This window comes from Lissotriton helveticus, chromosome 10 (assembly GCF_964261635.1).
Source record: "Lissotriton helveticus chromosome 10, aLisHel1.1, whole genome shotgun sequence".
NCBI lineage: Eukaryota > Metazoa > Chordata > Amphibia > Caudata > Salamandridae > Lissotriton > Lissotriton helveticus.
In genome coordinates, this window is record NC_136071.1 from 662,017,144 (window position 1) to 662,043,361 (window position 26,218).

General features: G+C 46.1%; 1 protein-coding gene across 2 annotated transcripts in view; it reads left to right on the top strand.

The window, feature by feature from the left end:
* The window catches only part of NTAN1 (N-terminal asparagine amidase), a 279,397-nt gene extending 257,996 nt beyond the window's left edge, over positions 1 to 21,401 (top strand). For both annotated transcript variants that reach the window (XM_078663196.1, XM_078663197.1), the window contains 2 exons: positions 7,173 to 7,286; positions 20,497 to 21,401. In XM_078663196.1, the coding sequence (XP_078519322.1) occupies positions 7,173 to 7,286; positions 20,497 to 20,703 (321 nt within the window). In that variant the 3' untranslated portion in view covers positions 20,704 to 21,401. The remainder of the gene's footprint in view (positions 1 to 7,172; positions 7,287 to 20,496) is intronic.
* Positions 21,402 to 26,218: the final 4,817 nt, after the last annotated feature.

Sequence of the window (26,218 nt, forward strand, 5' to 3'; positions counted from 1 at the left end):
AATGTTTGCATAATTGCCTAACGCACAGGTGCCACAGGAACTGATGTTATTTTTGGCATCTGTTAGTCAATACAACAGGCACAACAAGTGCTTAAGTGAAATTTACAAAGCCATGCAAATAGATATTTGCTTGATCTGGTGACAGTTTTCATCTGACATCTCAATGTCTAAATCCAGATCAATGGTTTGTAAAAGTATTACTTTGTTACTTATTTTATTAGAACCAAATAAACTTGGTTGCAGGTAATTGCAGTGTTTAAACTGGGAATACTTTTCAATGCAGTCAATCAATACTTAGTACAGGACTTTAGTTCAGCTGTTAAATACAGTCTTTAGAAATAGCAATACTTTGCAGTTCAAGAGAAGTGCACTTGGAGCAATATTTCAAAGGAGCAATGTTATCATATGGGAGGAAAACAAAAATGCAATTTCGCAGGTAAGCACTTTACTCACAAACCGAGCCTTCGGGTGTTAAGTCAACTCAGGGCAAGGTTCAAGTGAGCACCAAGACTGCACTACCAGCAGCACTAGGGCACTGGGTGCAAAAGTCAGATTTGGAGTCGGTGCCCAATGTTAACCAATGGAGCCGGGGACACTCTAAATTGTGCCAATTATACGGAATTACAGTGGATTTGGAGGGCAACCTCCGGGGTTAGGACAAGCACTGAGGGGACCACGAGGCAGCACCAAACACACACATAATTGGCACAGAAGCAGCTGGGTGCAGGGTGCCATAATAGCATTGTGCGCCCACTGCAAATTAATAGAGGACTACGAGGGGAAACAAAGACTGCAGGCTTGGACCAGGAAGGGGGACAAAGGCTGCGCATGTATGTTTGGGTGTTGAGGGTCAACTGGACACAGTTGGTTGGGCTCATCAAGGCCTGGGTGCTGCGGATGCAGGGGTGTCTTTTGATGACAGAAAATCTTTACCGTAGCGGTCGGGGTCAGGGGGGCCATCATGTTGAGGGTGCAGGCGTCGTCGTGGAGTCCAGGAGGGGTCAACCCACTATGGACTCAGGATCTGGATCACTGTGGGAACTCGCTGGGATCAGTAGGCCACTTGGACTTGGCCGTAGGCATCAGGTTTAGTGGAGGATCCGGAAGCGGGGTTTCGCGCTTCCACAGTTTGCAGAGGCCTTTCTTGTTGTTTCTTCATTGAACAGGGCCTCTGGTCTCGGTAGTTCTGGTCTTTGTTGAAGGCAGCAGTCCTTCCAGAGGGTTTTGGAGGCTGCTGGGCAGCAAGACGAGTCATCGGATTTTGCAGGATCTGGAGGGCTGCTACTGGCTACTTCCCATCCCTTCTTTGTCCTCTTCCTTTGTAGGTCGTCAGGAACTAAGGATTATGGTTCAGGGATACCCCTAAATACTCAATTTGGGGTGTCGCAGGTGCTGGGAGATAGTAGCCAATTGGTTACTTACCTTAAGGGCAACTTATCCCTTTGTATGTCCACTCCCTTTGGGAAGGGGGCATACCCCTATTCCTATTGGCTGAAATCCTCAAAAACAATATGGAGGAATTTGAAAGGAGGCGGTCACTTCAGCTCAGGACACCTGGCTGAGAGGGGACCCACATCTCCTGCTTACTAATTTTCCAGCTAGAAGTGGGGTTTGGTCGGGGGGGCATCTCCACTAGCTGGAGAGGCCCTGGCTAGCATAACAAAGGGTAGGAAGCCTTTGAGGCTCACTGCCCTTGAATGCTGTTCCTGCTTGGGGGTAGTTGTGAAGCACCTTCACCAAAGCAGGATTTGTTTCTGACCCACAAGAGCACAAGGCTCTCACCTTAGGGGGTCAGAAACATATCTGGAAGTGGCAGACTAGTGCAGACTAGTCAACCACACACTAGTGGTTTGGTAGGTTTTCAGAGGGCACATCTGAGTGCATTTATTATTGAATCTACCACTGGCATCCGTGTGGGCTCATTAATCTGAGATGTCAGGTACCAAACATCTTGGGATTTGGTGAAACCATCATGAACCCGTATTGACAAGCTCCCAGCCCATGTACTCAGTATGCCTTCACTATTCACATATAATGTATAAGAATGGACTTCAACACTAATGGACATACCTGCTCATGCAGTTATGCCTTCACAAGGGGTATAGTACACCCTCCCTTAGGGCTGTAAGGCCTGCTGTGGGGGTGACTTACCTATACATCTTGTAGTGCTGACAGGCCTTGCACACACGGATATGTGCCAGGTCGACTCCTAACCTTTAGCTGCACCAAAACATGCAGGTGGCAGTGGCAGTGTGTATGTGTTTGGTAAGGGGTCTCTTAGGGTGGCAAAATACATGTTGCAGCCCTTAGAGACCATCTCTGGTCACAATGTTCTTGGTACCACCGGTACCTTTTACAAGGGGCTTATATGTGGCCAGAAGTGTGCCAATTGTGGAAACAAAGGTACAGTTTTGGGAAAGAACACAGACACTGGTAACATGGTTAGCAGGTACCCAGTGCCCATTCAGTCGAAGTGCACCAGAATTAGTCAAAAAGAGGGGGTAAACCATGCAAAAAGGGCCGCTTTCCTACAAACAGCACCCTATCTTTGTAAATATGGCACAGTTTAGCTCTCTCCCCTTCACACAATGTAGCTCAGCGCAGCAACATGGCCTGCTATGCTGTGTTGTGTGAACTGTTAATAAATCTGGGCCAAAATGTTTTCATACAGAGGGTGCATGGCTTGGGGCAAGATGGCCTTTCCTTTCTGGGGCTATTTTACCCATAAGACAAGTTGGAATAAGTACTTGGCCTAAACAAAGCTGAAATGTACTCCACCCTCCGGCGTACAGTGGAACTCACTCAAAAGCTGATCACAGACTCTAAATGTTTATTTGTAGTCAAAGGTGTTGAGTACATCAGTGATGCTGCCTAGTCTGTCCTTCTTTGCCTAATGGCTGCTGAGTTTCCCCTGCTCCAGTGAGCTGAAAAATTTATCCAAAAGTCTGGCAGATCCACAACATACTGGCAAAAACTATGACAGCCATCTTAATATTAAACAGAGATGGAGCTTCCAAACATTCATAACATTCCAAATGCATGATTGGAGAGATGTTGCAAAATTTAATAAAAACATGGAGGGGCTAACGCAAAACAGGATACACTAAATGTCTATGTTAAACTGGAGCCCACAATACCACAATTGAAGTTAGTCTTGGCTCTAAAGCTACAATCAGTTGCTTCCTGTCACATAAAGTTAGGGAAATCAAATGGAGAATTCAGCACTGATGAAGGAAAGAAAGTTCTCACAAAACAGCAGGAAGCAGTTAGAAAATCAAATAGGAGTTACTTATGTGCATATTCTTGTATTTTGACAAGACATCAAAGGCTTAGACCTCAAAGATTTTGATAGACTGGATAAATGAGCAATACTGCTTGATAAAGAAGTATCTCTAACTTGGAGAAAATGTGTTTTGTGGCATTGAGTTCAAGGACCTTTTGCCCCGAGGAAAAGAGGAAGGCCAACAATTATCATTAGCCTCAGGGATAGTAAAGGCAGAGAACAGAACCAGGCTAGAGTCAGGTAGAAGGATAGCGTGTTGTGCATTCTCCGGGGAAGAATTAGGGTTGAGACCCTTGGCATAACTCTTTTGAGAAGAGAAAGAAGAAGCAATAATCTGTAAAGAAGGAATTCTTAGGCATCAGAGGAATGGCAGGGATTGTCTTCACAGTTAAACAAGCATTTGCAATGCAATAGGTCTCGCATTAGGAAAGTTTGAGCTATTGGTATTGTAAATGACACATTTTTTATTTATGTGTTGGTTTTGAAAATAGCGAAATTAATAGCTTTGTCATTTACAATGCCAATAGTTTTAACGCAAATGTGACGCCTATAGCATTTGTAATGCAATATGTGTTGTATTTACGTGACTTAGAAGTATTGATATTACAAATAACAATGGCTTTTATTTTTTTTATAATTAATACTTAAATAAAAGTTATTGTCATTTATAATGGCAATAGGTTACATTTTTGTAAGTACCTTTTGTGAAGATTATGTTGATAGATAGATAGATAGGGCAAGTGTCATCATGGTGAAGGTCAAGTGACATCACTTACTGGGATGTTTCGGGTCAAAGGTCACACCATGTCACTTCTTGTGATAAAATTAAGTTCGAAGGGTGTGTCGATGTAATTTCCACTACCCTGGCATACTGGTGAATTGACATCCATATAGCGGGTGAAGGTGGGGGGAGGGGTCATCGTTTTGCGTTTCCGCACTGATGTATAGATTCTCTCCATCATACAACAGCAACCCTAAGCCTGTATAAAGCTCTCTTTTCCTGCTTCTTAGGTCATTCGCAAAAGTTCTTCTGTGTTAACACGATGGTGCTACTCGCAGATTGCCCACAGCAGATGAGCATCCCAGATTCCGACAATGCACAAATTACCTCCCGGGTCCCAAGCAGCTTTCCTGAAATCAGGAAGAGTCTCTGGAGTTAAAGTATGGCCACGCAGGGCAGAGGGCTGCCAGGGAAGACCAGGAGAGGAGGGATAGGATTAATTCCCACACAGAGGTCAAGCTGCCATTCACGAGTCTCTAGCGCACAGTTGTGCACCTAAAAAAAATAGTCAAATGGGTTTTATTTCTTCAGCTGCATCCCAAGGAGGAGGCGCTGCTGCGTGAGGTTTATTATGGGTCTGGGAAAGGCGTCTCTGTATGTGTGAGGAAGCCTGAAGAGGAGACGGAGGGAGGGAACTAGGGTGAGAGGTGACTGAGGAGAAAACGTCAGTACGGGGAAGCTAGTCAGATAAGGGGGAGGAGGTGAGGAAGAGAGGAGAGAGGGAGGCGGCCGGGAGAGAGTGGGAAGGAGAGGGTGAGAGCCCGGAGCTGCCGGAAGTGTATGAGCGGACGGCAGCATGCTGATCGGGGCTCTGAGAAATAAGGCGCCCGGTCCGGTGGGTGCTGGGGGAGGGGAGAGGAGGTGCGGGGACTGCAAGGGAAGACCAGGAGAGGAGAGATAGGATAAATTCCCACACAGAGGTCAAGCTGCCATTCACGAGTCTCTAGCGCACAGTTGTGCACCTAAAAAAAATAGTAAAATGGGTTTTATTTCTTCAGCTGCATTACAAGGAGGAGGCGCTCGCACACATGGTCATCAGTCTTGATATGGGTTTTCTTTTGAAGAAAGCCTATCGTAAGATAACTGCATTTTGTGCACGAAGGCTTTGTGATGCATGCTCATGTCTATTTTTTGATGTGTGCTTGTGCACGTGTCATGGCGCATTAGCGGACATTTATCATTCAAACATGGTGGACGGTAAATTAAATTGTGAAAAAAGGGGAAAATCTGCTACTCGCAGATTGCCCACAGCAGATGAGCATCCCAGATTCCGACAATGCATGAATTGCCTCCCGGGTCCCAAGCAGCTTTCCTGAAATCAGGAAGAGTCTCTGGAGTTAAAGTATGGCCACGCAGGGCAGAGGGCTGCCAGGGAAGACCAGGAGAGGAGGGATAGAATTAATTCCCGCACAGAGGTCAAGCTGCCATTCATAAGTCTCTAGCGCACAGTTGTGCACCTAAAAAAAATAGTCAAATGGGTTTTATTTCTTCAGCTGCATCCCAAGGAGGAGGCGCTGCTGCGTGAGGTTTATCATGGGTCTGGGAAAGGGGTCTCTGTATGTGTGAGGAAGCCTGAAGAGGAGACAGAAGGAGGGAACTAGGGTGAGAGGTGACTGAGGAGAAAACGTCAGTACGGGGAAGCTAGTCCGATAAGGGGGAGGAGGTGAGGAAGAGAAGAGAGAGGAAGGCGGCCGGGAGAGAGTGGGAAGGAGGAGATTGGGAAGGAGAGGGTGAGAGCCCGGAGCTGCCGGAAGTGTATGAGCGGACGGCAGCATGCTGATCGGGGCTCTGAGAAATAAGGCACCCGGGCCGGTGGGTGCTGGGGGAGGAGGTGCGAGGGCTGCCAGGGAAGACCAGGAGAGGAGGGATAGGATTAATTCCTGCACAGAGGTCAAGCTGCCATTCACAAGTCTCTAGCGCACAGTTGTGCACCTAAAAAAAATAGTCAAATGGGTTTTATTTCTTCAGCTGCATCCGAAGGAGGAGGCGCTCGCACACATGGTCATCAGTCTTGATATGGGTTTTCTTTTGAAGAAAGCATATCGTAAGATAACTGCATTTTGTGCACGAAGGCTTTGTGATGCATGCTCATGTCTATTTTTTGATGTGTGCTTGTGCATGTGTCATGGCGCATTAGCGGGCATTTACCATTCAAACATGGTGGACAGTAAATTAAATTGTGAAAATAGGGGAAAAGCGCACACAATGCACAAAGAAAAACAAGAAACATGGTAGGAAAGAAGGACTGAGGAAGGCATTGCTGTGGGGGGGGGAGGGTGGGGGGGAGCAGCAGCCTTTGATGTCTGGTGGTGTGAGAGAAAAATGTTGGTGTGTGAGGCTTCCTTTCAAGTCGGGTGGGGGGGCGGGGAGCAGGGGAGCAAGCAAGCATATGGGGTGTGAGTGAGGCCAAGCGTGCGCCTGGCGAAGCGTCACGCTTCAATAGACAACATGCATTGGGAGGAATCCGCTTGTTCAAGAGTGTGTTTCCCCTACAATAGTTCAGAGCTATAAATAGCTCGACCTAAAAAGAGTATTTGGGTCATCAAGAAATAGTGTTCCAGCAGCTCATAACACGCCTGTGCCAGAGCAGCAGAGGAAATATAGGCGATTGATAGGATATAAATGCTAGTTACATCTCTGTGGTGGGACGAGTTATAATCACTTCCACACAGAAACATCTATATATAGATTCCATAAGTGTGCTTTCTAAATGCTTTAGTTCTGGAACAGCGGTGGGCAGGGAGGTTGCAGTATTTTGAGGTCCCATGGTGGAGGAGGTTATGCCATGAGAAGATAATGTTGTGCAACATGGATAACTAGTCACCTAGTTAGTTAAATGCATAAATACAAATGGTATAGGACCATGTCCCATTTCCAGAACATGTGTTTCTGCAAAAGGACAGTCAAAAGATATAAAACAAATTTTCATACACAATGATGTGAATGTTAGCCCTATAAGCTGCCACACATTCTAAATACAAACGTGAGCTTGTTTGGTTCATGGAGAAATACATTTGACTTCCTTACATAATGTATGCTAGATAAGCTAATAATAATGGGTTCAACATCTAATCTAACCGTTTACTCTATTACATTTGTTTATTTCAGATGATTAACATTTATGATGCTAAAACTGAACTATTGAACATTGGTCCCTATTATTGGAGACCATCTCCATATGCTTATTTCTGGTTGGAGCAGGATGATGAACGAATATTGCAGGTATCTGGAAACATCATTTTTCAAACTCTCTTTCGTTTGTTATTACCCGTGTTTACAAGTTATTAAAATTACTTACTAAAGTTCAGTATTACATTTTTTGTAATTAGTCTAGAATCTTGTTTCTGTAAATAGGAACTCACGGAGGGCTGTTTGAATATTTCGACATGAAATCCTCACTGACATAGCAATTGTCTAATTGCAATAACTCGAAAAGGTTATGCCGACCCTATTTCAAATGATTTTGTTTGACAACTTGTATTCTCCTGGAAGTAGTAGCTCCATGTTTTGTCATTTCAATGCCAGTTCCTAAAACACCACTTTTTGGTATAGGTTCATACAGTTTAGTGCCACTCCACACGTTCCTTTTCCTTTCTGTGGAGTTCCCTCGATGGAAGATGTTTTTTGCTGATGCCTACGCTTTATTTTCTATACATTCTCATTATTCACTGTGGATAAAGGCACGCAAGATGGATTGGTTCAGCCATCTATGTGTAGCCATGCTGATTTTTAGTGGCTCATTGTTAAAAAAAAAACCTGATGGAGACGCCAATGGGTAAAAACCATGACCCTTCTTCTGTGACCTCTCAGCTTTAGGTGGCTGTCAACATTGTGCCGGTCATGCACCTCACAAACTGGGTGTGTATTTTTTTACTCAGCTTCCTTCCTTCCTTCGAACAAGGATAAGTCAATTGGACAAGTTTCTTTACTCATTAACCTTTACAATTTGTACTTATCCTGGTTAAGGAAATGAGACACAAGAAATCTAGAAAAGGGCACTAACATGACAGCATCTTTTCCCAACAATAGGTAAAATGAGTTTAAACCTACCTTAGCTGTTGAGAAATCTACTCAAGAGTTGAAATGACTGTTTTAGAGAAAGTTAAATACTATAAATTTCACTGGCCACTTAGTCTATAGCACTCAGCAAAAGAATGTGTCTGAGCAATTCATATTATATCCTTGGACTACAACATTAACCTACCCCATGTTTTCTAGCTAAGGATTTTTGTTTAGAAGTTGCTACTAGGGCTGTGGTCAGGTGCGCATGGAGTGATGAGTGTTTCTAGGGTACCCCAGTCAAGTTTATGAGCATCTGTAGGCAGTCCAGGGCAGTTTCATGGTCATCCCTGGCCCACAGCCCCTATTTGAGAGCTGGTCAGAGCCTCATCTGTCTGCCTGGAGGAGATGTTTTTGACTGAGAAGTTTGAGTTGTAGCAAGTTAGTCAGCGTGACCTGTCAAAGGCACTCTGCGGCTATTTTGGTAAATTGCCGGAGCAGAGGGGCGACCCCACTGCTGCTACCAACTGGAGAGGGAATGGAAAGATAAATAGGGGTGGCCTTCCCACTAGTGGTGCTGAAGGTCACACACAGGATGATCAATGAGGATCAAACCTCAAGAAAATCGGATGCAGAGGAGCTGGTGATAGTGGGTAAGAAGTCCACCCACAGGCATCAGACCGTGCATAGCGCAAAGGCGCCTTGGGGCATGAGAAGTCATGTCACAGTGTGGGCCCTCTGCCAAAGCGGAAGCAAGACAAGGATGGTGAAGGGCAAACTGTACCTTGAGGGTCCTCTTAAAAAAATGAGGTAGCAGCGCCAGAGACCTGGTAAGATTAAGGAAGAAAGCATACCAAAATTAGACCTACAGCCGCATTTGAGAGACAAGCTCCATGGCTTGCCTTGTTTTAGATGCAGAGCTGCCATTTTATAGACTGCGAAAAGCAATCTGAGTCTGAGCTCGGCATATTCTTCTCACTGCAGGAACATAGTACACAAAGATTGGCTGCAGAGCGCACAATGCTAACAAGATTTGAGGGGAAGCGGCACTAAATATCACCCCACTGCTCAACTGCCAGTTACAGTCCTGAAACCCTAGTAGTAAGCATCTAGCACAGACCATGATGTTGTTTTCTAAAATAAAATATGTGAACCTGCACCAACCAAGCAGTTCTAACCAGTGCTTGTCAAGGCTCTGTTGATGGAAACATTGGACCACTTGACAGAGATTGAGGAAATCTCTGGGTCAGCGACAAGCTCAGATTCTCCACTACAGCCAATAATTTATATTAAGCCCTAGATCCTCATGCAGGCTGATAGCTGAAAGAAGGAGGCCATGCTCTAAGCTGTTCTCCTGAAGTCTCTGCCAGGCCCTGAAAGGCTGTCCCATCCTCACTTACACCCAGACTTTTTCGGTTGTTACCTCGAATTGCAAAGCTTCATCTTCCCATATGGGCTTTAAGGCAAACATGTCAGGGGCCCCTGGCAAGTAGATGCAACAGTCAGGAGTATCACAGTATGCTTTTCTGCCAGAGATGGTCATTCATTTCTTTAAGACTGAAAGTCCATTTGATACAAGCCTTAGAAGCTTCCTCTTCTTTTTCATCCCCATTTTAGACCTCTCAGTTCAAGAGCAGATGATTGTCTGCATCCCTGTCACTTGCCTCAATGAAGTTTATCTCCGTGTGACTTTCTGGTGGCATAGCCATCTACCTTCACCCCACCTCTGCTGCCTTAGCCTATGTCTTTGCTGCTGCCCAAAACGTTGAATGTCTTGCATATCCATTGAATACAGTCAGACATTATCTGTATGCAGGAACCCAGGATGTACTCATGCTTCTTGGTAAAAACCAAGCACAATGAATAAACTGTGCTGCCCTTCTTACTAAATTCTGTCCCTGGATCTTCACCATGGCCTTAGTTCCAGTTACTACGTTTCTGTGGCTGCAAATAAATCCACGCAGGAGTAGCAGTGGACCTGAGATTATTATATTTTTTGGTTTTATATTTTTCATTCTTCTATGTAAGGATATCCCAATCTCTGTTGTTATATTGCTTTTTAACCACATGCGCGCTAGCGGTTTTCCCGCTGTGCGCTGACTTTTGCGGAAACCTGCGTTACATGACGAGCTCAGCTCGTCATGAGCCTACGACAGGCGTAACTCATGACGAGCTGAGCTCGTCATGAGCGTAGAAGTGACATATGGCCTGGGTAGCGTTACAATGTATAAACAAGTAAAATAAATTACAGCCCGTGTAAAATTTTGTTCATGGTACCTCCCTGCTCCAACTGATGCACTGACATCATAACAGGGCCTTTAGGGCCCTATGGTTGAGGTTGTTTTGCCACTGGTGTTCTGGAGCTGTTTTACTTTGGCACTGCATTTTGGGTGGACCAAGTTCAACCATTTCTGTGTTTGCGCTCATTACCCTCAAAGTCAAACAGTCACAGGCTTCTCAAGGAAGCAGCGTCAGGTAAACACACTCCACACTCGGCAATCCACCAACAGTGAAATATAGGGGGAAAAAACAGAAGGTATCAATTGCTTGGTGTGTAATATTAAAGATCATTTTTCCGTTTTATTACACAGTTATCTATAAATACATCCAGAATATAGATTGGTTCCACATTTCAGTTCATTACAAAGTATATTTAAAAGTGGTTTACATCAGATACATTTTACATTAATAATAGTAGTGGTTAACAGGAAGAACCGTTTGTTGAAAATCTTTAAATAAGTTTTGACAGCTACCGAGATGAATCATAAAATGTGCACCCTCCTAATAAAGGCATGCGTCTGCTTTTCATGGTTGTATATACATCCTACAAGATAAATAAAAAACAAAAAGGAAAAAAGAAAAACATGTAAAACCACTTTAATAATATGATGATACACAGTATACATATATGCACTACAGGACAAGCAGTTCATTATAACATAAGACCATTTTGTTTTACAACACAAATGTTTTAAAGCATAGTGATTTACAAAAAAATTATCTTGATCTAAAAAACGTTGACATCTTTCAAATCAACTCCTGTAATCTGTTAACTATATACGATTTCATGGGGCGTGGCCAAGCAACATGGCCGACAGGACGTAAGCTTCGTCGGCTCCCGGCAAGCCGCCACAAAAATCCTGTTGCAATCATCCTTTCAGGACTCTTGGGCAGTGAAAAACTGTGTCCACGAACCCGGACTGTCAAGGGGCACATCCTGACCCACTTTGGGGCTGTTAGCGGACCAGGAGGCGGACGCGACGGCCCGGGCTGTGCCGAGGCGGGGCCGCGATAAATCGAGGCTGGGGTCTGCGGCCTACCTCCGCGAGTCGGGGGCGACCTGACGCCAGAGGGCCAACTGCCATCGGGACCCTCCGAGGTGTGGAGAGACTCGGTGATGATCCGGGGCCCCTGCTTGGTGAGTGACGCCTGAGGCTGGCTGGTCAACACTGCGGACTCCGGGGATAGGGCCTGCACCGGCCTGCACGGAGCCGGGGAGACTGGATTGCGCGCTCGGAGCCCTGCGGGCCTGCTCCTGGAGGGGTATCCCGGCTTGGGAGGCGCCCACCGCCATCAGGGGCCTCCCATTTGAATCGGCGATCTGCGGGCTGCGGGAGGCCTGGTGACGGGCCTGAGTGCCGCGGCAGGGGAGCCCGGCGAACTGGCGGTGGGAGTGCCCTCTGGCCCTCCTGCACTGCGTGGGAGGAGCACCAATCGGGCGGAGAGAACTCACTGTGGCATCAGGAGCCCCGGAGGCCTGTAATCCTGCGTGTCCGGCTGCGGCCTGCTGCGGGTCGGCGCCCCCCGGGCGGCCTGGGCTGAGACTGCTACCGGTGCTGTAAAGGTGAGGGAGGCCCTGGGAGCCGGGTGGCATGGGAGGTCGACCCGGGAGACCTGCAGAGACGGAGAAAGGGCCCCGGCGGACGTCTGGGGTCCACTGGGGGGTCCACTGGGCCCTGGCCGGCCGACGAGTTTCGCTGTGGAACTATCCTGCAAGGGGACACCAGGATTGGAGCCACCGGTTTGGGACCCAGGGGATTGCAGCTGGCCTACGGCGTGTGACTCTTGAAGGGGCCCGGTGGAGGTGTGAGTGTCAGCCCTCGTGGCCTGAATTGTAGGGACTCCGTCGACCACGCGCCAACCGGTCTGAGCTGCGGGGGAGAGACGGTGGCCCTGATATTAGTTGACGGCCCTGACGTGCCCGTCTTGAGCAGTAGACGCGGCCCCTACTCAACTGTGTGACTTCCTAAATGCGCTGGAGCTGGCCCCGGACGTGGCATTGGTATTGGGCTCTGGCACAGATGGCACGCCGAGAAGGGCCCATGCAACATGAGATGAACACTGTGGTGAGTCACTGTGGACAGTGTGTGATTCAGTGACTGGAGAATAGATCGTACATCACCTCCTCCACAAGGGCCTTGGCGTGGTTCTGTTAGGAGTTTGCCATCTAGGGGCCCTAGGGTGAATCCATTGGATGTCTGCAATGCGTAAAGATAAAACGCTCCGGGCCTCGCAGCCAAACACCATCACGCAATATACTACCCAGAGGCTCCCCTCGCAGAGGATCACGCGTCAGTCCGGGCAGGAGGAGGGGGATGCGACTCCCGAAGAGCCCTCCCGGGCGGAGTTGCTAAAGGCGATTCAGGGCTCCCATTCTGCCCTGGAGCATCACATTGAAACGGTATCCATTGACGTGAACTTGTTACGGACAGACCAGCGGAAAGTGGCCGACAAGGTTTCTGAAGCGGAGGGGAATATTGTCCAGTTGCAAGGAGAGGTGGCGTCCCTCAAAAAAACAGTCTTGCAACTCACTGCCATGACGGGGGCGCGAGAGCGGAGTATGCGGAAGGGAGAGCATGCCGCAGTAATATCAGGGTTCTTGGTATTCCCGAACTGGCGGAGGCAGGCAACGCAGAACGCTTCCTGGAGCACTGGATTCGTACTACACTGTGCCCTGCTGGTCTGTCGGAAGTCTTTGTGATTGAACGGGCCCATAGAGCGTTGGTTCCGCCGCCGAGACCCGGAGCTCCACCACGGGCCCTCATTGCTAAGATCCTCAACTATCGAGACAGGGACTGCATCCTTAGAGCGTTGAGGGAGACTGCAGATTTAACGTTTGAAAATGCAATGGTCTCCATCTTTCCGGATTACTCCCACCTGGTCCAAGAACAGCGGAAGTCCTTCCTGATAGTTAAACAGAAGCTCCGAGAGTTAAACCTACAGTATATGCTGCTCTACCTGGCTAAGCTTAAGGTTATCTCCCAGGGGAAGGCGCACTGCTTCGAAGCTCCGGAGGAAATCTGGGAGTGGCTTGAGATCAGGGGGGATGTCCTTCCTCCAGGAGAACGGGGAGGAAACCGAAGCACATGGGGGACACAACCGCGGAGAAGACGCACCAGCAGGCGACGGCGTTGATCAAACATGGCTGAGTGAGAAGCGGGACGGTGAGTCACGGTGGGCGAGGATGGTGCCCTCCGCCTGGATCTGACGGGGTCTGACCTCTTGCCGACGACATCAAAGACTCCCCCGCCGGGAGAAGTACTGGTTCCAGATACACTGCAGCCCACCACAGATATTATTTCGCCTACCAGTGCTACGATTCCAGAGACAGCAGGGGCTCAGGGGCGGACATCGAAGGCCCTGTCATGAGGAGCGGGTGTGATCCTGTATGGTTTGTTGGATTTCGGGCCTGGTGGCCGCTCCCAAAAGGGAGACTACACTCAGTGTATTGTTTGAAGGGATGTTGCTGCTCGTTAAAGAGCGAAGGGTTGGACAAACTGTGGGATCCTTAACTGTAATGGCCCGAGCCCTGTATTAATGATGTGATAGTGGGCCTTGCTGGGAGCTGGGCGGGGGGTGGGGAGTTTCCCTTTATCTTTTGGGAGGTTTAGCCCTGTTGGGCGCATGGGGTGGCTGTGCACATCCTGGCACAAGCATGGGAAGGGCATATCGGCAAGTTATATTGTTGCAAGTATATTGTTGGAGGGTGGGGGAGAGTCTGGCAAGGGTTGTTGAAAGGGAATGTTTTAGGCATCGCCTGTATTACACTTCGGGCACAGGATTGGAGGGACACCGGGGGTAGCGTTCTGTGGGGAGGCGGGCTACATCATCAGACATGGGGTATAAGTTTATGAGCTGGTATGTGAGAGGGCTAGGCACATGCACTAAAAGGTATAGAGCCCTTTCCTTTCTTCGAAGGCACCGGGTCTCAGTTCCATGCCTCCAAGAGACCCATCTTATGGATGAGGGAGCACAGAAATTGGGAAAGAAGTGGCGGGTCAGGTATTCCACTCCTCCTTTTCCACATATGCTAGAGGGGTATTGGTTTGGGTGGCGCCTGGGGTCCCGTTCGCAGTCCAATATGTAGAAGCGGACATACATGGCAGATACCTGCTTCTCAGGGCAAAATGGTAGGAACATTATCATATTGAATACATATGCACCTAACGTGGATGACTCGGTGTTCTTTCGGGCCCTCCAAGACGTCCTGATTCATGATCTGGGGGCCCCAGTCCTTTGGGTGGGGGATTTCAATTGTGTTCTTGACCCGGTCCTAGATAGGTCCCCGCCTCAAGAGGGTACAAAGCCCCGTATGACGGCCCAGCTTAGAGAGGTTATGGAAAATATAGGAGCAGTGGATATTTGGCGTCAGACCAACCCAACGCAGAAAGTTTATACCTGTTTTTCCCCCACTAATTACTCATACAGTCACCTGGATAGGGTCTTAGTTGCGAATGCCAAGCTTAATATGTCCATGGAGGTTACCCACCAGGCTCGCTTTTTATCAGATCACTCCCCGGTAGCATGCATCGTATGCTGGGGATCCCCGGTTTCTCGCCCTCGGACTTGGAGACTCCCGTTGGATATCCTCCATGACCAGGTAGGGAGGGCACATGTAGAGACTGCTCTCGAGGACTATGTGGACCTTAATTGGGAGGAGGGGGACCTCTCGCTGGCCACCAGATGGGAGGCCCTAAAAGCGATGGTGAGGGGGGCCTGCATGGGACTCACTTATGGAGTCCGGAAGCAGCTTCTACAGGACCTCCAGACGGCGGAAGATACTCTTTTAAATATCCAGGCTGCGGCGGCTCCTGATGACCTGCAGAGGGAGGAGGAGCAGTCTGCCCGAGTTCGGGTGCATGATATTCTTGACCGGCTCGACAAGTATACCCTGGGACAATATAGGCAGCGCCTCCATAGGGAGGGAGACAAGTCAGGCGGCTTTTGGCTTGGATCCTTTCTGAAAGAGCAGACCCCGGAACGTATTGTAGCTTTGCGAGACTCAAATGGGGACATAGTTCATTCGGAACATGCCATCCTTGAAATGCTCAGATCCCACCTCCAACAAGTATATACTGCAGACCCAGACATATCCAAAGCTTCTTATCTCCCTTATCTACAGGGACTGACCCTGCCGTCCCTTTCTGAGGTGGATCGGAAGGACCTAGATGTGACACTAACGTTGGGTGAGGTGCGGGCAGCTCTGGCTCACCTGCCGCGCGCGAAGTCGCCGGGGAGTAATGGGTTCCCACCGGAATTTTATCAAGAGTTCGTCGGAACACTGTCTCGTCTCCTCTTACAGGTATTTGTCGAGGTATTTGAGAGCGAATCTCTCCCACAGAACATGACACGGGGGAAATTTGCATGATCCTTAATCCAGGGAGGGACAGACTCGACTATTCTTCGTATCGCCCGATCACTATGATCAATACAGATGTGAAAATTTTGACCATGCTATTGGCCACCTGTCTGGCACTGCATATGGCGCACTTGGTCCATCCAGACCACTGCGGCTTTATTCCTGGGCATTATAAGTAAAGTGAATAGAACATGTTTACAGGATGTTATGTATACATCACTAACATAAATTTAAAGAAAATCAAAGAACTTCATCTTACATAATTGATTGAAAATCCTCAATACTCCTGTTGAACTAAAGACAGAATGGAACAACATGTGTCCTTCCGGGCCTGGCGTGAGGGGGGCTATGAATCCCTTGCCGACCTATACCCCACCGAAACCTTTCTAACTTATGAACAAGTGGAAGAGGCCTTGGGAGAGGGCAGTATCTACACTATCAGGGTCTGCGCGATCCAGTGCGGTCATTTTGGGCTCAGTATCCGGAGGCGCCCCCAATGACTCACACCTTGAATATTCTTCTGCCCTGTGGCAGAGGACGCAGGCTTATTTCCCTACTATATGCAGCTATGCGACCGGACTCGGCCCCGCCGGTGCCAGCGGCCTGGGAAGCGGATTTGGGTACGCCACTGGACCAGGGGCGGTGTAAGCGCATAGGGGCTCTCACACGGAAGGTCTCTTGTAACGCACGTTTTAAATTAATACATTTTAACTTCCTACACCGCACCTACCTTACTCCGATCTTATTGAAGCGTTATTCCGCAGACAGGGGGAGAGTTGTCCCAGATGCAGCGCAGAGGGGGCGGGTTTCCTGCACTTGGCTTGGGACTGCCCGATAATCAAGTGCTTTTGGGCGAGCGTTGTAGTTCACATATCTGCCACTACGGGCCTTCGCATCACACTGACACCTTTGCACTGCCTGCTGGCGCTGGTCCCCAGGCCAACGAAACGAAAGCTGTCCTATAGATTATTGCAATTGATGTTGGTGCTGGCTAGGCACAGGGTGGCTATCACTGGATGGGACACATGGCTCAGAGACGTAAGAGAAAGGTCCCTAGCCGAAGAACCACATATGCAGCACAGCCGGAGAGATGAGAAATTACAGGAGGACCTACTTGCTTGGCGAGCCATGTGCATCACAGTAACTGTAATAATATAAATCTTAAAAATAAAGTTAAAAAAAAAAAACTATATACGATTTCATGAATGTACACAAATTCTGAATGTTATTAATTGCGTTCAATAGAAAAGTTATAGATTTTTTGTCATTGGTATAATACTGAAGCGCATGTGAATCATTTTAATATACTTCTCTTAAATTGCACATAATATTCAAAATCTAATGTCCTGAATATAGAGGGGAGCATCACTGATTTTATAAGTTATGTTTTTCCAATTCTTGAAAGTAGTTAAGACATAAAGATCTCTTTCTTCTATGGATAAAGAAACATTTAGAGTATACACTTAATAAATGCTATACTGAAGGGAAAATAGTATTGTAATAAAAAGTTCCCAGTAGTATTTAAATACTAAAATGCATATACTCAATAGCAGGCATTAAATATATGAGAATGAGTTTTGCACAAGGCAGTTATTACAGAAAATGTAATGTTTAACTACTTGATTCCCAGAAAACTTTGTAACTCATAGATAATTAGGCAATGTATATACATATGTCCTGGACATATGTGAGAAAGTACCTCAGATAGGTGAACTAAGTGGAGAGTCAATCAACATCATGCTGTGTAGCTGAAGAAAATAGGTGGATAAGTATAAGGGGGCAGTAATCTAATAGTAGTATTGTTGAGAGTTTGAGAGGAAATACATGATTTTACAACGCATGCAATTACTATTGATTCCTTTTGCACGCAGCCTTTACCACATATGGTAAGCATATCAATTTACTACTAACCTCCCAATACCACTACACAGCCCCTAAACCCAAATATTACCCTTGCCTCCCTTTACCACTGCCCACCCCTAAACCCTAAAGTTACCCCTGCCTCCCTATCCAGCTGCCTACCCCATATCCCTGAAATATCCCTTACCTCCTCTTTGCACTACTCACTCATAACCCTTAAATTATCCTACCCCACTTTACCACTGCCTACACCTAAACACCAAAATTATCCTTAAATCTCTTTGCCACTACCCCTCCCATAACCAAATTACTCTTACCTCCTTTTAGCACTACCTACCCCTTAACCCTAACATTACCCTTACCTCCCTTTCTCACTACCCACCCTTCAACCCCCAAATTACCCTTGCCTTAGTTTACCTCTACCTATCCCTAAACATTTTAAATAAAAAATAAAAATACTTACTTGCCAGATAAAGGCGTGCTTGGATAAGGTACAAATACCTGTGTGGTACTTATCTGTGTGGTAAAGGCGTTGTGTGCTTAAGACTGTTATGTAAAGTCTGCTTCTCTTAGGGAGCAAGTTTTAAATGTAATTAGGGTAAAAAACAAGCAATTTCTCTTAGTAATGAATAAAAAAAATCTCATGGTTATGTTCATCAGCTTATTAAGGGTATAATTGTGTCGATGAATCTTAAATGAAAACATAGTTTCTGCAACATAAAAGGACAGAAACAATTACATTAGAACTCTGACTCTTTATGGTTTGTCTCCAACAGGCACTGATTATTAGGAGTTGCTAACATAGCTGTCTGTATACAGATAAACAAAATTGATGGCTAGTACCTAAGACGTTAAGTGCATTTTAAACATTTTTGACATTAAATGTACCCATTTATATTCAATAGTGAGTTACTTCAAATGTAACACTTATATTCATGTTGTTTGTTGGACTCACTACTTCACTTTTATTTCACAAAAAGCCTCAATATTACGGCTGTTCTAGTCAATGGAATAAAGCAATCCCATGGTTGCGGCAATAAATAAATCAACACTTAGCTTTTCAGCAGCAACAGTTACGCACAGAATGTACCCCTGTATGGTTTATCCCCAAGAGGCAGGTGTGCATTAAGAGTTTCTAACTTAACATATGAAGTTCTATCCCCTAATTTGGTTTCTGCATATATAGACTGCTGAGTACTCCTACTCTAAACATTTTTTACATCATGAGAAGAGGATAACCAACCCTTCATTGAAAAGGATAAAATCTGAACTGTATTGAAAGAATTAAATCTAGGTGTTCTCTGTCCTTGCTCATTTATATTCACTTGGGAACTTCTCCAAATGCACTATTTATATTGATGGCATTCATTAGCTTCATTATAACACATATATTTCAATTAAGCCATTATAGTTGTTCTAAACAATGCAAGCAAGAGAGGAATTTAGGAAAAGAAAATGCAAGTGAGGTGTAAGGGCATTTAACTAGTTGTCCAAAGACAGTCTAAATACATGGATCAAAACTTATCAAAAAGAAGAATGTTTGTGAGCATAATGACCCTCAGCGTGGGACACCTTCCTGCACAAAAAACAATCCTGAGAGGCTTTTTCGTCTTTCTACGTGTGCTGCAGAATGCAGCACACGTAGTAAGAGGAAAAAACGAGGAATAATAAAGAACTTTCTCCTCGTTCTGCCTCACCAAGGGAGCCGTAAGATTTTGCCACATTGCCAGGTTTACATGTCCTTGTAAATCTGTGAATACGTCACAAACCATTAATGTTGCTTTGGAACACCCACTGCAACACCCATGGAACATATCACATGCGCGGAGTAAGGCAAAGCAACAATTTGCACTGCGTTGCCCTACTCCAGATTTTTTAAGACATCATAGGTTCATAAATCTGACTTAGAGGCTTGCATATGGTGCAATTGTTATGCAAACCTCTCATAAATATGGCCCTAAATCTTTCGATGGCATACTAGAAAGCAATACTGACATACTTGTCAGCGTATGGAGAATCTTTGTTAAATGCATATCAAACATTAATAATTCTAGCATTTTAGCAAAAAGTTCATTGAATCAACTATGCTTTATTTTTAAATCCAGCTGTGTACCTCATTTAAAGATGCCACTAGTATGAATTTAGTGATTGTTTTTGGGAAGGTGCATCACTGGATATGTTAAGAGTGCCAATAGTTTGTAAAAACAACCAACACCGCATACAAGGTGGTGTTAGCGTGTTTGAGTTCACTGGGGAAAAAAAAATTCTTTAAATAAACCATATTAATATTATACAGTATTGCGGGTATGTCTGATGTGCAACTACAATCTTGGTCACAATTACAAGACACAGTTGTTTCACTTCCTGATGTTCTGTTCACCTTGGTGTTCTCATGATCAAAGGGAATGCTGTGCTATTCTTTATTCCCCACAAGATGAAAGCATGTGGCGTAAGTGAGGTGTTTGCGAGCGCTGTTGACTGATGCAGATATGAGATGTGCACACCTCTGGGATCTTTCTTGGCTGCATGGTCAGCTAGTTAGTGGAATTTAAATCTACTGTGTCAATTGTAAATGTTGAGCCATTATCCATCAAGATCTCAAGCTTCAACTACCTCAGTTACAATGTGAACCCTCCAGGTCTCCTGTTAGAGTTCTAGGAGTATCTAGGTTGATCACGTATCTAGTTCTTTAATCATAGAATCCCTCTCACTGGGTTTCGGACTGTTCCCAGTATTCACCAGAATAAAATTCATATATGTGCCAAGTAGTTTTTCAGACGCCGCTTTTACCTCGACACTTAAGAGTGTACACTAGAAATATTTGTGTATGAAGATGCTAGATGTGTTGGTAAATAACTAGCTAGATGTGTTGGTGAATAACTATTGAAAAGATATATTAACTTACATTGTCTTACCAATTCCTCTCTATTGCAGAACCTTTCCACGTCGCCACTGGCCGAACCACCACATTTCGTTGCTCACATGAGGTCTACCATGATGTTTTTAAAAAACAACCCGGAACCACAAAACTTCCTGTTCCCAGACAAGAAGCCTAGAACATACAAAAAAAATGAATCTGGATTGTGGGAAAGTGTAGTTGGGGGTACAGATCTGAATAAGGCTGAAGAAGTGTATTCATGAAAATCGCCTCAAATACTCACTCTAAAAGAAAGGATATACAGTCAAATTCCTGTTTTGATTTAATTTACATTATGTCAAAAAGGAAAGCGCATCTGCAAAAATGCAAGTGGTAAGAAGTAACATGCCAGCTACACATCCTCGAAGATGACTTGAGTTTAAAATGTTCTGTTAAGTAGAAAAATAATGTACCCAAATGTACAGATCCAGCAAGTCAAAAGCAGATTTATGGCATCACTGGCTAAGTTGCTGCTCTAATTTGAGGGATCACAATTGAGATTCTTATGTCAAAGATTTGAATACCCTATAAAACAAGAGGCTTAATCACAAGTAAGAAGCAGACATTTCTGTCTTTAGTTCAACAGGAGAATTGAGGATTTCCAATCAATTATGTAAGATGAAGTTCTTAGATTTTTTTTAAATTTATGTTAATGATGTGTGTACTTATATGTATACATAACATCCTGTAAACATGTTCTATTCACTTTACTTATAATGCCTGTCCCGTTGTTAGTTCATCTTTCATTCATTCTTCATTAATCTCCCTCTCTTTCATACTTACTTTTGTCCAAATGGAATTTTCCTATGTTCAATTTGTACTATGGTACTTTCAAAAGATCATTCCAAATCATGGTTAATGAATTTTTTGTAATAAGTGCTGCTGTAACAAGTTGCAATAAAACATGTATTGATGAGCTCCATTTTGTTCCATTTGTTACCGCAGATTGTAGTAGTCAACTATATAATAAAGCAATTTAAAATGTTTAGATTTATAACTTAAAGGTATGCAAGATAAATTTGATTTCCTTTATATTGGTGTGTTAATTATGAAAGACATGTAACACTTCAGTGAACATGAGGCCCCATTTCATTTGTGATTTAACTGAACCTAGAAAGTCCTTAGCAAGCCTGATCACCAGTTTTCAATAATGGCCATTACAATTGTGGTAGTTAGTGGTAAAATGGTAGTTAACTGTAGCATTATGTCACATGGTATTTTATTGTGTAATAATACACATGTGTTCTAGATATAGTACGTTGTACTGTAGTTTTGCTAATTTGTAATTGTAAATTTCAATTGTTACTATTTATTAGATTTAATGGTGCTCATTGTATGGGTCTCAGGTTTTAGCATGTAGTGTTTAACACAAACTTTCTTCCTTTTGTCTGTGATCAATGGTCAGAAGACCACAGGTTGAAATCCTGGCAACGTTGATACACCGACCTACAATATCGACAAGGAGATACCATCTAGACATCTTGAAATTCATCCCCAAATAATCAGTGGATCACATTGAGTGTTTTATGTACTCTAAAATGCCCCCCTTTGCTGTGGTTAATACCACCCTCTTAATCCCAGTGCTGAAGTATGTGTCCTATGCAATGTGTAGTTCATTGTAAACTCTTGCCTGTATCCTGAAAAGCAGGTACATCTCGCTGCTTGAAATTGTAAAAAATTAAATGCAGGTACCCTGACTTTTCATTAGAGACTGCCATTCGCTTCCACTTTTTCTTGCTGCCGACATGGACACTGCCTGTAGTGGAGTATAGTACGAAACCAGAAGAAACCTGCCTAAGTCCTTGTGGACTTCATGACTGATAAAATAGATTTGACATGCTTTTGCCCAGGGTAGCAAAAAGCTACGTTTTTGCAAAACGAGTGGGTCTTACTTCTTTTAAAAGTAATGCAAATTGGCAAGTATTAGAAGTGTAATTGAGACTAAGTTGAATGATGGGCATGATGCACACATGCTTGAAATGGGGGGTATTGTGCTCCTGTCATCTTGTACTCAGGGGATTTGACATCCCCCTGTGCGTCACCATTGTAGGCGCAGGACGTGATGGACATTGCCGGGACTATCTGCTGGGCGGTAAATGGCATCAGTAAAACACAGGTGTGAGAAGTTGGCCTGATATATGCTGTCTTATAATTAAAGTGGGCACCCTGTACCAGTCCAAACAACCCTTACGGTGATTCAAGAGGTCAAAGATAACCTTCACAGCTACCATGTGGATAGCTTTCTGAGAGCAGCCTTCAGGCTTAGTCTTGAAGTAATGTTAAGCAGCTTGTTTTACCAGAATGCAACCTTATAGTATTGGTTACATGAAAGGAGAACCATACAGTAGTTATATTAATAAATACATATGTTTATAACACTCTTTAGTATGACACAGTATCTTCTACACAAAGATATTCTCTAAGCACACAATACTGTAGCACAGAAACAATCGTAAGTAGCACTAATAAACAGTGGGCTCCAGGGGTAGACCAAACAATCTGATAAAATAGTGGTATAAGAACAACGACTCGAGTCAAGACGGGGTCCCGGCGATTCTACATACCCTAGACACTAAGGAACCACCCAAGTTGAGTAAGTAGGGACTCCACGGAGGACGGGTGCAGTGTGGGAACACAACTGCATGCCCCGTACAATTCTATGGGGAAAGTGCGGTTGAAGTTTTAGTGTATTTTTTATTTTTTTTATTTTATTTTAGCGATTTGTATAGCGCCTGGTGACCCAAGGGCATCCCCGCGCTGTAAGGAGATTGTTTATCCTGTAAGGAGAGGGAGGGAGGAGGAACAGTTATTTCGGGAATAGGTGCGTTTTCAGTTTTTTGCGAAAGGTCAGGTAGCTGGCTTCCAGTCTGAGGGTGCGTGGGAGGGAATTCCATCTCACGGCCGCTTGCACCGAGAATCGTCGGCCTCCGGTGCGGGTCCTTTTGAATTTGGGGACGTTGGCCAGGTGCTCACTGTCTGAACGGAGGGATATGGATGCTTTGTAGGGGGTGACCAGGCTGCTGAGGATAGTAGGGCCAGATCCGTTGATAAGTTTGTGTGTTGTACACATGGCTTTGAATTCCACCCTTTGGCGAACAGGGAGCCAGTGCAAGGCCTTGAGGGCTGGTTTTGCTGACACTCTCGAAGGAAGGTTCGTGAGCAGACGGGCCGCAGCGTTCTGTGTCCGCTGTAGTCTAGTCAGGGTGGCCTCTGGAGCGCCCAGGTAGACCATATTGCTGTAGTCAAGACGGGACAAAACTAGCCCCTGGATGAGAAGTTTCCTAGAGGGAGGAGGTAGTAATGGGAGGATCTTACGGGTGGTGCGCATGAGCCCAAAACAGGTGCCAGCAGTTTTGGCCGCTTGCGTCTTCATGGTGAGCTCCGGTTCGAGCCATACTCCAAGGGTTTTGATTTCACGCTTCGGGGAGGGGATTTCTCCGAATACGTCGGGCCAGACTGTTGGGGGGATGGTTTCCCATTGTTTTCCCAGGAGCATCACTTCGGTCTTAGACCCATTCAATTTTAGTGATGAATCACTCATCCAGCTGTGTATTTGGGTAAGGCAGTTCGCCAGTTTCTCTGGGTGGTCGGCTAGTTGGGATAGAGAGACGACCAGTTGAGTGTCATCAGCGTAGCTTACCATTTTTATGTTAAATGGTGTCACCACGTCTTCCAGGGGAGCCATATATGCGTTAAACAGCGTCGGGCTCAGGAAAGATCCCTGAGGGACCCCGCTTGTGAGGGGGAGGGTGGCTGAGTGGTAGATGCCGTCCCATACCTGGAACGTGCGTCCGGTGAGGAAGGATTCTGTCCAACTAAGTGCCGTCCCGGTGATCCCTGCTGCCGCGAGCCGATGGAGGAGGATACGGTGGTTGACTGTGTCGAAGGCTGCGCTGAGATCCAGGAGGATCACTGCCACTGACCCTCCTGAATCCAGTATGCGCCTTGCCTCCTCGATGACGGCGAGGAGGGCAGTATCTGTGCCATGGCCCGGGCGGAAACCAGTTTGGGATTCCCGTAAGATGTTGTTTGTTTCAAAGAACTGGGACAATTGTCTGTTGACCAGTTTCTCAGCTAGCTTGCTGATTGCCGGTAGTAGAGAAATTGGTCGATAGTTTCCCATGTCTGCTGGATCGAGCTGAGGTTTTTTAAGGAGTGCTTTTACCACTGCGCTCTTCCAGCTGGCAGGGACAGATCCCTGGGTAAGTGAGCTATTAATGAGCTCCGTGACCGTGGGAACGATGACTGGGGCAACGGTTTTGAGGAATCTGATGGGAGCCGCATCAAGTGGTGAACCACTTCTCATTTTGGTCATGGTTCGCTCGACTTCCAGACATGTTACTGGCCTGAATGTCTCAAGTTGAGGACGAGGATGACTTTCGGTTTGACTGGGGGGTGTCGGATTGTCCAAGTGGCTGGTGGGCCCGGGAGGGGGGAGGGAAGCTAGTATATGGGCGATTTTATCGTTGAAGTACGTGGCTAGGTCATTACTTCGGTCCACCGATGGGACACTGGAGGACGGTGAATGGGGTACTTTGAGCAGCTCCTTTACGATTATGAAGGATTCCCTGGCTGAATTAGAAGATTCTGTAATCCGCGTGTCATAGTGGGAGGCTTTGGCGTGCCTGATGGCATCTTTGTAGAGTCTGACTGTATTGTGGTATGCATCCTTGCTGGAGTGCTGCCAGTCTTTCCTCCAAAGCCGTTCGGCTCTTTTGCAGTTTTTACGGAGGAGTCGGAGGTCAGTGGTATACCACGGGGCGGACCCAGGTTTTCCGTTTTTATCCTCCCTAGTTCTTAGTGGGAGTACGGAGTCCAGGGAGGTGGTGATCCACTCTCTGAAATTGCTGTCAGCGACAGCCGGATCGTCTGCGCGTGCCGGGCTGGTGTTTTTAAGAATGCTGGCCCACTCTTCGGTAGGAAGTCTGGACCAGGTCCTGTCCCTGATGTAGGTGGGCGGTTTTTGAGGTTTCCTGAAGAAACCTGGCAGTAGGAAGGAAATTAGGAAATGGTCTGTCCAGGGTAAGGGGGAGGAATCCTTCACTTGCATCGATGGAGTGTTAGTGAACACTGGGTCCAGCAGGTGACCCTTGGTATGAGTGGGTCCGGAATTAAGGAGGTGGATGTCAAGAGCTGCCAGATCAGCGATCAGGTCAGCTGCTGTCTGGTCGGCAGGGTCTTCGAGATGGATGTTAAGATCTCCTATTATCAGGAAATTCGATATGGAGTGGGCCAGGGTTGCTACAGTGTCCAGGAGAGCGCTCGCGAAAGGGCCTGGATGCCCGGGAGGGCGGTAGACAAGGACTCCTGTCAGAGTGTTGGTCGAGTCTAGTTTGATTGTGAATTGCAGGCTTTCAGAGTCAGGGATCTGTGCATCCTCAGATTTGCAAAGAAGGTGGTCCCGGTGGATGATGGCGACACCGCCACCTCGGCCTAGGGGGCGGGGTAGGGACTGAATGAGGAAGCCTGGAGGCGTTGCTAGCACCATGTCTGCCTCAGAGTGTGGGGCGAGCCATGTTTCCGTGAGGAAGAGGATATCAATCTTTTGGTCTTCAATGAGGTGGTTGATCTGCGTCGCATGTTTGGGGAGCGAACGGCAGTTAAGTGAGGCCAGTATCAGGGCAGCAGGCTTGTGAGGTTTTATAAGTAATTTGCGTTGTACTGGCTTGCAGAGGGTACAGCGGATGAAGGGTCCATTTAGGTCGTGAGTGTATTTACAAGAGGGGGTGGGGGGTCTGA